The sequence below is a fragment of the Phyllostomus discolor genome, chromosome 3 (genome assembly GCF_004126475.2).
Source record: "Phyllostomus discolor isolate MPI-MPIP mPhyDis1 chromosome 3, mPhyDis1.pri.v3, whole genome shotgun sequence".
NCBI classification, from domain to species: domain Eukaryota; kingdom Metazoa; phylum Chordata; class Mammalia; order Chiroptera; family Phyllostomidae; genus Phyllostomus; species Phyllostomus discolor.
The window spans coordinates 24,068,290-24,081,861 of NC_040905.2; the positions used below are offsets into that span (position 1 = coordinate 24,068,290).

General features: G+C 45.2%; 1 protein-coding gene across 1 annotated transcript in view; it reads right to left on the reverse strand.

The window, feature by feature from the left end:
* FBXL7 (F-box and leucine rich repeat protein 7) overlaps positions 1-11,711 on the reverse strand; it is a 336,987-nt gene extending 325,276 nt beyond the window's left edge. Inside the window, exon 1 of the mRNA XM_028523311.2 lies at positions 11,194-11,711. Within this exon, the coding sequence (XP_028379112.1) occupies positions 11,194-11,230 (37 nt within the window). The 5' untranslated portion in view covers positions 11,231-11,711. The remainder of the gene's footprint in view (positions 1-11,193) is intronic.
* Positions 11,712-13,572: the final 1,861 nt, after the last annotated feature.

Here is a 13,572-nt window from a genome sequence, read left to right on the forward strand (position 1 = left end):
CAAAGAAACAAATGACACTTTCATTTTAAATGTATTTCTTAAATTCCTTACAGGAGATGTATTTCTCTCCATTTACAAAAATAGACATAAGGAATAATGGAGTTTGCTTAATTTATAGCAAAGGGTTAGTTAAATACAGTTTCATGTATGTTACATATCCACACACCCTACAGCTCAATAATATTTTTCTTTTCTCATTTTAGTAATGTGGGAAGTCACACAGAAGCTCTATTAGAAATCATTTCAAACATACCAGATGCATATGATAATTTTTATATTTTATATAATAGAAAGGAGAAAAATTGAGATGTGATAAAGTAGCTCAATATATGAATTTTAAAGGATTCATGATCTTATGACCCTTTATCCCCAAAAGAGAACACAGAGCCAAAAAATGATTAACTTAAATATCAAATTTTTAAAATGTTTTCTAGATTAATGCTTTACTTATTAAGTTGTCATATAAACCCAACTTCCAATCAATTAAACAAATATTACTAAGCAATATGATTTTCAACGAAAAATAAACAGTAGCATTCTACTCAGTACTAATTGAAAATAGTTAAGTTGACAGTACTATAAATAAGCAAAGCTGAAAAGTCTTTAGCAATGCTTAAAGTACATATTTTATTTTTCCTTAAATACACAAGTTAAACTATTTTCATCCATAAGAGGGTAGAAACAAAACATTAAAAATAACAGTCCAAGTTAGAAGATCCTCAGAAGAAAACATGTCCAGAGAAACATTTTTTTAAGAGTATAATGTCAAAGTCTAGGGAAAAAGTTCACTGAAAACATAGTAGGGTTTTCATAAATTTTTTTAGACCAATAAAGATCATGATTTCAGATTCATCTTCATTTAGTTCTTTAACAAAAGATATACTGAGGACCTACTATGGGAACTGGGTTATAGTTACATCATGGTGAGCATGTGATAGGATGAGCAATGAGTAGATACAAAGGAAAAGAAAAATCATAAGTTAAAATACAAGATAGTGAATAAAAAGTAAAGCAATTACAGCTAAATGAACGAGATGGATTTCTAGCACAATCATGAAGGGACCTCAATGACTTTTTTTTCATTGTTGACACTATTACAGATGTGCCCCCTTCCCCCCTCCCACCCCACTTTGCCCCTCTCCGCCCAGCCCCACCCCAGGCCGTCACCACACTGTTATCTGTGTCCGTGGGCTCTGCCTAAATGCTCACTGGCTGATCTCTTCCAGTGCCCCCCACTCCCCTCACCTCTGAGATCTGTCAGTCTGCTCCGTGTGTTGATGCCTCTGTTTTTATTTTGTTTATCAGTTTATTTTGTTCATTAAACTCCACACAATAGCAGCATTATTTATAATAGCCAAGATCTGGCAGCAGCCCAAGTGCCTATGAGTAGATGAGTGGATAAAAAAGCTGTGGTACATTTACACAATGGAATACTGCATGGCTGTAAAAAAGGAAGTCTTACCCTTTGCAACAGCATGGATGGACGTGTAATGACTTCTGATATCAACTCATCCAAAAGGGCTTGCCCTAGGACACAGGCCCTTCCAGAGACCTCTGTGAAATGCGGCTGCTCAACAGCAAAGCACACAAGAGTGAAAAGAATCAGGACTCCTGTGACGCCGAGGGTTCTGGTTTTACAGCTGATGCTCTGACCTTGCCGGCACTAAAACAACTATCACAGCCAGCGGAGGTTTTCAAAGGACGGAAACACCTCCTCAAAGCCCCAGCTGAGTTTTCGGACTAGCAAGTGCACTTGAACGAACAAAGCCATTTTGTCAGGAACACTTATCTGACAGTAATTCACTCTGCAGTCTCACTGTAACACGTCTGTCAATGTGCAGCTGCTGCCCTGCACCAGGGCGCAGCTCTGTGGCCCGAGGCGGCCACCGCTGCAAGGAGAGATGCAAAAGCAACTAAAGGTCGTGTGTGTCAAAACCCCGACTTTCACCCTGGGGTGTAAGCAACTTAAAATACTCAAGGACACCTGGTGATAATCCTCTGGTGTGACAATATCCTTGTTTTCCTATAGCACTTAGAATGATGGAATCATGGAAAGTGTACTAAATTTCAATTAGAATGACCTCATCTAATCTTCACTAGAACATCAAGGCAAGTCATTTAATCTTCCAAGGCCTCAGTTTCCTCACCTGTAAACGGGACAATGATGGTCACCCTTCCCACAGTCCCTCTGATGATAAATGAGATTAACTTTTGAAATGCTTTATAGTTTCCCAAGCAATTTCATGGACAAACCCATGAAGAAGTCTCCCAGGAACATGCCAGAGAAAAGGGCAAATTCTCAAGTAGATATTGGAATAATTTCCCAGATTAATGGCTGTCTCGAACCCATAAATTTATACCAGAAGGAAATGTAAGATAGGAATTAGAAATTATTTACCAAAGGAAAAAAATAGGTGCACCTTTCTCTATCTTCCATTAGCTTTGATACGTGGGCAGGTACCGAGGCTATCCCAGAACAAAGATAATTAAAAGTTCATAACTCTCTGCAGAATCAGGAGGAGAGCCTTTCAGGTCTACCTTGTGCTCTGCAGACTCTAAAAAATATGCTGACTATTTTATGCACCAAAGTTATTCTAGACATTAGACAGCCTGCCAACGTGTCAGTAGATAGTTGCCTACTGAGCAGTTCATTTGTTCTTGGGAAACAGGTAATAGGAGTTAAAAGTTTCCATCAAAAGATGTCATTTTGGTCACCTAATCCATAAAACTTTTTTGTTTGTTGGTTGGTTCGGCTACTTCTCCATCACTGCAAGACTTTGAAGCACATAAAACAACGACTGGGCAGGATTTGGGCTGCAAAAAGGACAAGATAGACAGGGTCATGGGCTCAGTGGAGAGGGCACAGACTCTAGCACAACCACGGGGATTCCATGCATGACTGGGCCACCCACCAGCTGTGTGCCCTGGGCAGGGGTTAGGCTGTCTCCATGCTGTCATGCTGACATCTTTTAAATCGGATCATCAACTTCCGGTCAAGGTGTCAGCATAGGCAGATGTGGCTCACCTCTTCATACAACCACATCAAAATTACAACTAAAATACAGAACAACCATCACTCAGAACCGTCATAAATCAAGTCGTATGGAACTCAGACAACGACAGAATTAAAGAAACTACATCTATCCAGACTGGTGGGATGGGTGCAGATGTGAAACAGGCTGGTCCTTCACTCGTGTGTGGTAGATAAAATTCAGAAGTGATATCTTGGGAGCAAGGAGCCCTACTCCCTCACCAGGTCCCCCAGTGCAAGATATCAGTTCCAGGAAGATAATTACTCACAACTTCTGGCTGCAAAAATCAGTTGAGATTAAGTCGATGGAAGAAACTTCTGGAGCCCCAATCAGTTCCTCTTAAAGGGCCCACATATGGACACATCAACTCAGACTCACTCCCTCTGAGCTCCAGCACCCAGGTAGCAGTTTGAAAGGCACCAGTGGCATAAAGGGAGAAACTGAGGTGTCTGGCATCAAGTGAGCAGAGGCCACTGTCCTTTTTCTAAACCCTCTTCCCACCGAGCTGGCAAGCAGGTACCATACCTGAGACTCCATCAACCTGGCTAACACTGTTTGACCCACCCAGGAAATCCCCAGAGAACCCACCCCACCCAATTTATGAGCCTACCCAAGCTGCTTTTCCATATGAATGGATGGTCTTGGCTCATGCTTCACAATTTCCTGAATCTTCTCAAACAAGCAACTGCTGGGGTCAGAGAGCCACAGACTCAACACTAGCAGCAGTCAGCCCAGATTCATACCTTGGCTTTGCCTGATAATTTTCATACCCAGCCCAAGTAGCAACCATCTCAGATTGCTTTATAGCTCAGGCAGGGTAGCCCCATACAAAACATAGGTCGGGGGCTAACCTTGACTTGCACCACCTAGAGAAACCCCAGGGCCAGCACATCCCGTGCACAGCTACAAACCATGAGAGCAGCACCACCCTGCTCCTACACAGCTGACACTCCACGGAAGGAAGAGGCTGGTGGTCAGTGGTCACAGCCAATTCTTGTAGCTAACTGACCTGGGTAACTCCCTCCCATTGATCTGCCAACAGCAATTAAGGCTCAACTAAAGGAGAAGGATGCACTCAGCTGTTTAGGAGGGTGCACCTCAAGTACCCAGCTTGAGTGACAGGGGAGGCTGTGCCACCGGACCCTACAGGACACCTACTACATTAGGCCATGCTACCAAGACATGGAGTCAAAGCAGCTCTGCCTAACACATAGAAACAAACACAGGGAAGCTGCTGAAATGAAGAGACAAGGAAACATGGCCCAAGTGAAAGAACAGCTCAAAAATCCAGAAAAACATGAATGAAATGGAGATAAGCACTCTATTAGACACAGAGTTCGAAACACTGGTTGTAAAGATGCTCAAGGAACTCAGTGAGGACATCGGCAGCATAAAAAAGATCCAGTCAGAGAAGAGGGATACGCTAATTGAAATAAAGAACAATTTACAGGGAAACAACAGTAGAGTGCGTGAAGCCAAGAATGATTTGGAACATAAGCAAAAAAACAGTTAGCACGTGGCTGTGCTCAGAGGGGCAGAGGTGCTTCCTCAGTGCTCAGGAATCATTAGCTACTATTATTAAAAGGACCAAAAATGAAGTATACTTGGCAATAGCCACACTGACCAAATGTCCACTATTAACCCTTTCTGTTCTGGGAGCTGAGGTAATTTTAAGAAAAAACAGGTGAGTACCACACCTGTTTTCATAAGGTTGCTCTGTATATTTGCAAGCAATCAGTGCCCTGATTCCCATCCACTGAATCTGTCTCCTTCTTCCCTGTCCATGTCCTTCTGTTCTTCCTCCGACTCCACCTACAGTGGCAGACGGGTTCTTCTTCTTCTTCTCGAGGTTGGAGTTCCCTCTGACAGCCGGAACCTGCAAGACCGGGCCTCCATCTTCAATTGAACTCAGATGCCCCCACAGTTTGACTCATGTATTATACTGGGCCAAGAGGTTCAATTGCACTTGTGAGGAGCCTTTTCCTGACTCCACCTTGCCAAAAGGTGAGTTCCTTCCAGCCAGAAGGCCAACCTATAAGCATAAGAAAAGTTCCTAATATTTTTCTACAGAAATTTTGACTCTCTTTCCACTGCTGCATCTGCTTGAGGAAATGCAACAAAGGAATTTACCACAGAGAGGGTGGAAAACAAAAAAATATACATATATATAGATTTTAGTTACATTCCTACACATTGTTCAGGGCTTCTAAAGTTACGAGTTCACACAATGTGAAGAACTGGTTTTCATGTTGTTTGTGGTTTAGAACTTAAACGGGAATTGAGAGAATGAGGGTACCTAATGCACGAGCAAGTAAAGGTTGACAGACAGTCTCCGCCTCTTCAACTGCGGAACAGGGAAAATGTTGACCATGTGTTTATATCTCATCAGCGAGGAAAATTCAAATGGCTAATGATTATTCATGTCCAAACTCTGAAAGCTATAGTCTTTGGGGTAACCAGCATATTTCTAAAGTGTTTGCCCACACGCTTTCTGGGTGCAGTGTAGCCAGCGTGGGAGAAGCCAGGCCAATCCGGTGTCCCTGCCCCTCCTCTGGGGCTTTCCAAGGTCCTCACTTACAGAGTCCATGGGAATCACTTCCCATGAAATGAACTACATGAAAAACAGAACACGCAGATTTGAGGGAACGGTTAGAGAAAGTCTCTTAACAAAACATTCAGCTTTCCCCAAAGGTATAAGCTCCTCCTCCTCCTCCAATTTACTTGCTTTGTTATGGTGGTTGTATTAGAATACATGGGCATCCTGTAGGTATTCTGGGAACTGCAGACCCCATCCAGCACCGTCATTATTTAGAGAGCAGCTCTATTCTTACGTACACTCTCGCCTTGTCACTGACAGCCACGCTTAGCACGTTGCCGAAGTGGGCTCCTCCTGTGCATGCATGCTGCTCGTCTCCTTCTGAAATCACTGGCCTCCCTGCCTGGCTTCTCAGTCAGACACTACACTTCTACAGCAAGTCTTATTCGACCTAGAGATGTAATGCAGTGAGCATATGGAGGAAGTCATCTACATTCTTATAACCAGAAGAAAAAGTATAACTATGTTCTGGGAAAGGTCAGCTGATATGGACTTCAGTTCCACGAGCTGCTCTGGCTCCCTCACAGCAGACTCTGTGGTTCCAGTCAATTTGTAGCTTCAGTTCAAAAAGCCCTAACCAATAATACCAAATAAATGTCTTATATGCAAAATTGAAACATTTATTCAAGACGTGGAACATAAACACAACAATTAAGGGTCTTGCTTCAAATTTAGTAGGGCTTACTTGTCTCAGGGCAATCATAACAGTAACAGTGACACTAGAGGTAGAGTCTCTGTCCATTACTGCACTGAGGAGGATTTCCCATTTTTCTCTTGTTTTAAACATGGAAAAGGAGTCCCCAAATCTCTGAAAATACCTTCTCATTGTCAGGCCACAGATGGTATTGTTAGCTACATTAATGTTCTGATTCAAACGGAACAGTGGAATCAGTATTGCTTATCTTCTGATTTTCATCAGAATAAAATTATTTATTGAAGACAAGAGACAAAGACATCCCTCTAGCTAAGATTTACAGAGACCTTTGGAGGGTACATATCCTGTGAATCAGGCAACATCTGCCCATCGCAGGAAGAAGAGCATGTCCTAGGCTCCCCCTTTTCTCCCCTCAAAAGCAGCCACAATGTATCTCATGTCATTAGATAAAACATATTTGCAAGGCTCTAGGCAAATACACACACACACACACACACACACACACACACACACAGTGGCCAGACTGACTTTGTCCCATCACAACTGACTGTAGAAGACTGATGTTGCCACCCTCGTATAAAACGATGGCTGTGCCCTCCAGCATAAAGCATGCCCACCCCCGTATAACACAGTGGCTCACAGTAACAGTCACCAGGCCTCCTGGATCCTTAGAGGTCAGTTCTGCACACCCATTAAGTCTTAGTCTACATGCCAACTTTTCAATAAGGTCCACGGTGCCCGATCTAATTAAAGTCACCAAACCCTTTTCCTCCTAACTCCCAATGACCTTAACTTAATGATTTTCTTTATTCAGAAAATTTGGCCACTTGGAATGTATCACATGATTTACTGAATCATTGTGTGTGTGTGTGTACACATGTTAATCATTTTACTTCCCCTCCCTACACACACACACACACACACACACACAAAGGTAAGATTGATGAGGGTAGGATCTTCCTCTGTTTACTAATATATCCCAAGAACCTAGAAGAATTCCCAGCACATAGTAGGAAATAAATCAACATGTATTAGTTGAATGAATGAGTAAAGGACTCGGCTTAGACTGACTTGGCCCTGAGTCCCAGTTCCACCTACACTTGGCTGCGGGGCCCTGGGAAATGGCCATCCCCGCTGCAGCTGTGTTTCCCCCTCCGTAAAAGGGGGACCTGAGGAGCCCCTGCCCCCTGGGATCTTCATGCGGACGGGGTGAGTCAGCGCACGTCAAGGGCTTAGAATCAAGCTTGGACACAGTGAGCTTTTAATAAAGGCTACCTGCCATCATTATTATTATTTCAAGATATCTTTCCCAAGGTGGTGACAGATTTGTGATGATTTACATGCTCAAGCCACTGGCTCTCCTCATATCTGACCTCACAGATCTGAGACTGTGAAAAGGGACCCAAGGCTCTTGATGGAGCAGCAAAGCTACCAAGGGTCAAACACCATCACTGTGGCCTCATCAGCTACAATTCCGTAATGGGCAGGATTCTGCAAGGAGCTGTTAATAGTGCAAGTATCACTGTCTCAGACCTGCTGGAGTATAGTAAACACAACGACGAAACCAATGAGTAAGTGAGGGTGAGGCCCAGAAACCTTAAAAGGCAGGGAAGGCAGCTCTTCTCTTCCTACTTGAGCAGAGAGATTTGTTTATTTGGCTTAACAGGAGCTGAAACTCACACTTTATGAAAGAAGATAAAGGAAAAAGAAACAGCCCTGTTAAGAAATTTACCAGAACATACTCTAGAAAGCTCATGATCAGGAATGTGACCATAACTTTTTCCTGGAGCAAAATCCTAGCTTGTGTAAAAGTTGAAAATTGAATCATTAACCTGAATGTTCACTAAGTATTTAGGAAAACAAAACACTTTGGAGACACTTACTATTGATTTACAAGGAAAAAAAGCAGGGAGTTGGGGGTCAGAACTGATTAAGTGAGGAGAAGAGGTGAAAATGAGTGAGGAAGATAGAGGTGAGGGATAAACAGAAGGACAAAAGCAAGAGGGGCATTTACTGACTTCTTGGCAATCAGAATCTTAACTTCCCTATTTATTATAACATGTCTCCCCACAAGGCTAATCTCCTCCCATAAATTGTCCCTTAAGAGCAAAATAAAGTGGATGACTACATGTCCAAGGATTAGATCATGACAAATCAGGCCAAAAAGGAATTTCTCTCCTCACTCTAGAGAAGACCCCAAGATTTCAGGGAATTGAGCAAGGTCACAGTAGCTAAGTTGCAGCTGGAATCAAATTTCCAGGCTCCCAAGTCAATGCTCTGCGCTCCACACAGGAACTTCCCCAAACTTCAATGTGCGCATGATAAATGATCCAGTAGTTGCAGGAGGAACCCAAGATTCTGCACTTCTGATGGGTCCCGGGTGGTGCTGAGGCTACCTGATTATACTGAGCAGCAGGCTTCTGCCCCGTGTCACCTGCTAAGGTACGTCTAGTAATAATTTTGTGTTGTTGTTTTAATTTAAAAAGAGGTGTTTTCCAGGAGCAGTAGAAAGTAGCTTACATATGCTGAAGTTTTAAACCTTCTAATAACTCAACACAGCTGGTAAAATTGAAGGGAGTTCATATTTACATGGAGGTGTCAGCTGTAAAAAATGATAAAATTGCAGGTTTTTCACATTGCGCCACCTCACTGCACTCTATGGATATGCATTTATTGATAATTTCCCCTTTATGTTTGAAATATACCATGCCTAAATTGCACCAAATCTGCTAGACCTGCCTTAACTCTGTTCTGTCTCCTGTGATAATAGAGACACTATGTCTATGGGGTGCTTCCACTTGCGTTGAGACTGGACACTTTATTTTAGATAAGAAAACTTGGCATGGACACAGCCAATCCCCACAGGCACGAGAGCACAGATTTTATCTGCCACCAACCCAGTGTCACAAAATCAACCACACCCACTCACGTGTGTCACAGCCTTGTTCAGGAGACACACAGCATAACTAGGGGAGAAAAGATCCATCTAAGTTCATCACTCCTGTTCCTCTATTTTCTCCTGTGTATCCGAGGAGTCCCCATGCATTTGGAGAGAGTTGATGCAAACTAAGCACAATATGTCCTCTCCAGCCAAAACTCTGTTAATTTCCCCAACCTTCCTATTGGTCCCCTTGAATCAGCTGAGCCCAAGAGATGTATCCTATAAAACGTCCACAGTGTATCTCAATCTGATCCCAGTAAAATTTCACTTCAGCTGAAGTGAAAATGCAGAGGTAGCATTTACGGATAACAGCTGGAGAACATTAGTTCTCTGTCTCTCCTTTTCTCTCCCAAGGGTTGAAAACTCCACTGTTCAGACAGGAAGTCGTCATACACTACACACTGTATGATACGAGAACACTGGGATACAAGAACAAGTTGCAAAGGATTAGGGGGAGTGTGCAGGGGTTTTGTTCAGAAACACAGAGCAGCGACTCTGCGAACCTCTTAGAGTGTCCTTCCCCCCACAGTATTCAAGCAGCATGATGTAGGCACACCCAGAATTGTCACACACACACTTCACTCCCTGAAAGCTCAGGGTAAGAGTAGCTCAGAGTAAGAAGGCTTACTCTTCAATTTTTAAAACACGAACTCCAATAAGTTTGGGGGAGTGGCTAAGATTCTCCAATAATCTTTTCTGGCATATTTGCTACCTAAAAAGACAAGCATTTATCTTTTTACAAATGAAAACTGTCACACACACACACACACACAAAAAAACAAAAACTCTCACATAACTGCCCAGAATAAGGAAATATATATGTATCTCACATACATGTGGAATTCAAAACATGATCATCTGGGAGACAATGATTTAAACAAAAGGTTCTTGTGGATATGGTTTTTAGGGTCGGTTTCTGTTATAATTTCACCAAGCTGCTGAGGACTAACACAGCCGCAAAAAAGGAGCGAGGCATCCACATTCTGTGGCCACAGCTCCAAGTTCTGGGTAGGATGATAGGAGTTTCCCAAACACCACAGGCTGAATAGCCATTCTGCATTCCTACCCGTCTGCAGGCGCTGGACCCGGTTGGTAACCGCCTGTCCTCTGGGGGCAGGCTGTAAAACCAACCCTGTCTCTTCCACGCCCCTCCAGCCAAGTTCAGGACTGACAACCTTCCTAACTTTTGAACCACGAAAATGCCTTTGCCATATGCATATCAGGGGCGTGCTGTTAATCAACGTGGTGACAACACTACGGTTTTATGCAAAGAGGGGGAGGAGGGGCGAGGGGGAAGCCAACCCACACATCCATCATCCTTTTAGGAGGAGGTGGAGTTTAAAGTTTCTCCAACTTCCAAGTTCCCACTTGACAGGCAATATTTCTGTGCAATTTCCAGCCCCATGGAACAGATGGTCCTTTGCCCGTCTTGAGCCCCAAGAGAGCCCAGACAAAGCCCCCAGCCACTGCTCCCCTCATGGGGCCGATAGGTGGTCAGTTTCAAGATGCTGTCAGCCCAGGGGCAGTGAGTAGGGAGATTGGAAACTTAACTACTTCTTCCAGAAGTTTTTCCTGGTACATGAGAGCAGAGGGGACTGGGACACAAAGGCCTGAGAAAGTTCTCACTGCGTTATTTTTGCAAATCGTCTTCCACCATCTGCCAAACCATCGTCCTAAAGCCCAGATGCCCGGGATGGGAAAGTTGAGGCACACGCGTTCAGAAACACGGCAGCAATGCAACTTGAGCCGTCCCGAAGACAACCTGGGAAGTTGCTTAAAGGGACCCCACGGTGGGAAAGCATCCTCGAGCGCCTGAGCACTCGGTGCCAAAGGGGAAGGTGAGGGCCCGGACAGATTGCCAAATGGGTGTGCGCCATCGCAGCGGGCAAGAACCTTCCTTCCCAGACTAGAGGGCGAGGGGAAGGGAGGGGGCGCGATCCGGGAGTGTGAGGACTGTCGGCCCACTCACCCTCACTGCCGTACTGTTTGCCATTGTTCGCGCCCATCCTGCCGCCGTCATGCCCGTCGTCTCCTGGGACACTCCATAGCTGGGGCGCACCGATGCGCGCTCCGCCCGAGGAAAGCCCGCCCGACGGGACCGTTAGCTTTGCATACCCCACGCTCGAGGGCCGATGTCCGGCCGGGAGCGTCCCCTGCACTCCGTTGGGAGGGGGCGCTCGGTTCCCTCCAGGAACCCCCGATGGCTCCGGGTGGGGTTGGGGGCAGCCACAGCTCTCAGAATCCGCGTTCACGGCCGGCGGGCGCAGCGCCGTGGAGAGCCCGCGCCCCGGGGCCGCCCAGAGGCTCGCCGCGCCGCCGCCGCCGGGTCCCCATCCGCCCGCCCCGATCCCCCTGCGGTGGGCGCAGAGCCGCACGGGTGGCCGGGACTCCCTGGCTCGGCCACCTCTTCTCGGCGCCCTTGCGCGTCCGCGGCTTCCCCGGGGATGGGCGCGGCGGCCACTTGTTGCGGACGTCCCGACCAAGCAGAGACTAGCGGCCCGGCTCAGCTCGCCCGCGGGCCGGACTTTTGTTAGCGCCAGGCGCCTCCTCTCGCCTCCCAGCGTCAATCACAGCTGGAGCCCGGGGGAGGAAGGCCGGCCCGGAGATGCGCGGCCTTTTAAAGGGGCAGCGCTCCTTTTCGGGGCTCTGGCTCCCGGCCCCAGCCTCCGCTCAGGCCCTCGCGCCACCCGCGAACTACTCTGAGCGAAGGAACGTGCTCTTGGCTGCATTTTACTATTGTTCTTTTACGGCCTTGGCCCCCAATTTGTAAGAGGAGCTTCCAGGCGTCGTTTGGAATCCCTTGGCTTTGCCTGCAAATATGGCCTAGTTTAGGTGTGGGGGCGTTTAAAATAAACATGCCTCAGAGTCTCATTGTGTCTGGAAATTTCAGGTATATATGCTGGCATTCTCCGGTGGTCCCACTTTTGGGAACTGAGGCGGAGAATGGAGGAGCGGTGGAGGGAAAACTTGAGGGGAAGTTAGCAGGGAGTCTCTGGAGGCTTTCCCCGCCCTGGTGCGGGAGGTTTCCTGGCTCAGAACTTTTAAGAGCTTCCCAGCCAGGAAGTATATTTTCTCCCTGGTCGTACGACTTTTTTCCTTGTGGTTGGTGTACCCTTTGTTTAATGCATTACTACCTCTTTTGGAGATTTATATGGTACTTTTAGAGTCTTAAAATGGCCCAATGGTGTTCCTTCCGTTAAATGGAAAAAGAAAATTCTTCTTAATGTTTTATTTCCTTTCCACGTAAATACCTAGAATTTTATAACATTGCATCTTAGTAAAGACCCAGACATTCCCAGTGCAAATTTCTTTCTACGGAGGCAAGCACACAGCAGTTTCTCCATAGATGCTTTGAATTAAACATATATAATGATTCTTGTGTGTGTATAATATATAAGCATGTATGATAACTGCATAGAGAACCAGGGTTCTTGCAATTACCTCTTTCTTAAAAGACCTGCAGTCATATGCAGAGATTGTTAGTGATTTGACTTCCTACAGATTCTATTTGGGTAACCTCCTTTTTTTTGGTACAAGTTTCTTTCTTAAAGGAAAGATACAATATCATGTATCAAATATTTAAAATCTAGCTTTCTTGTGCAGGAGAGGTCATGTATTGAAAGAAAAAAATCGTAAACTTACCGATTGTCTAAAACAGGATTAAATAGTTTTGTGCTGCACTGGTAACATTTCAACTGTCCCAGTGCAAAGGGATTAAGGACTGAATTGTAATTTGCCTTTTCATATCTAGATCTAGTTCACTGCCTGGCCAACAATATGTGCTCCCCATATCTGCCGAGTTAAATTGAAATCTTGTGGTATGGGCCCTAAATAGGAGATATGGGTATCACAAATTTGGAAGAGTTAAATGAGTTTTCAGAGATTCCACCTGAAAGCATAAAGCCAATCTAGAAATGAGCCGACATCTACGTTATCTTCACCCAAAGTGGGTTTCTGCTTATCTGACCCTTGTGACTTTCCATCACCGTTTAAGGAGGTGTACTTAGTTGAAGAGCAGCCCTCTGCAAAATAGTGGGCAAGGGAGCTCATCTCGACCTTTGGTGTCACCTTGACAACATGCTTGTTTGTATGTTATCTCCCTGATGCTTTCAGTTGGAGGTCTACAAGTCAGGAAACTGCCAGAAGAAGAAACAGGCTCAAACCGTTTAGTATATGGAGTCACTCAGTTACTTAGTTCCTGACAGACTCAGGTTCTCCGACCCTCTCCTCCCAACTCCGCCACCTCTCTTGACCTGGCCATTATTCATCTTGGAGTCACTGTTTCCTTTTTTGGGGAGTTGAGTCACCTTCCAGGATCTCTAATGTCAAAGCAAAGCTAATGGTGACA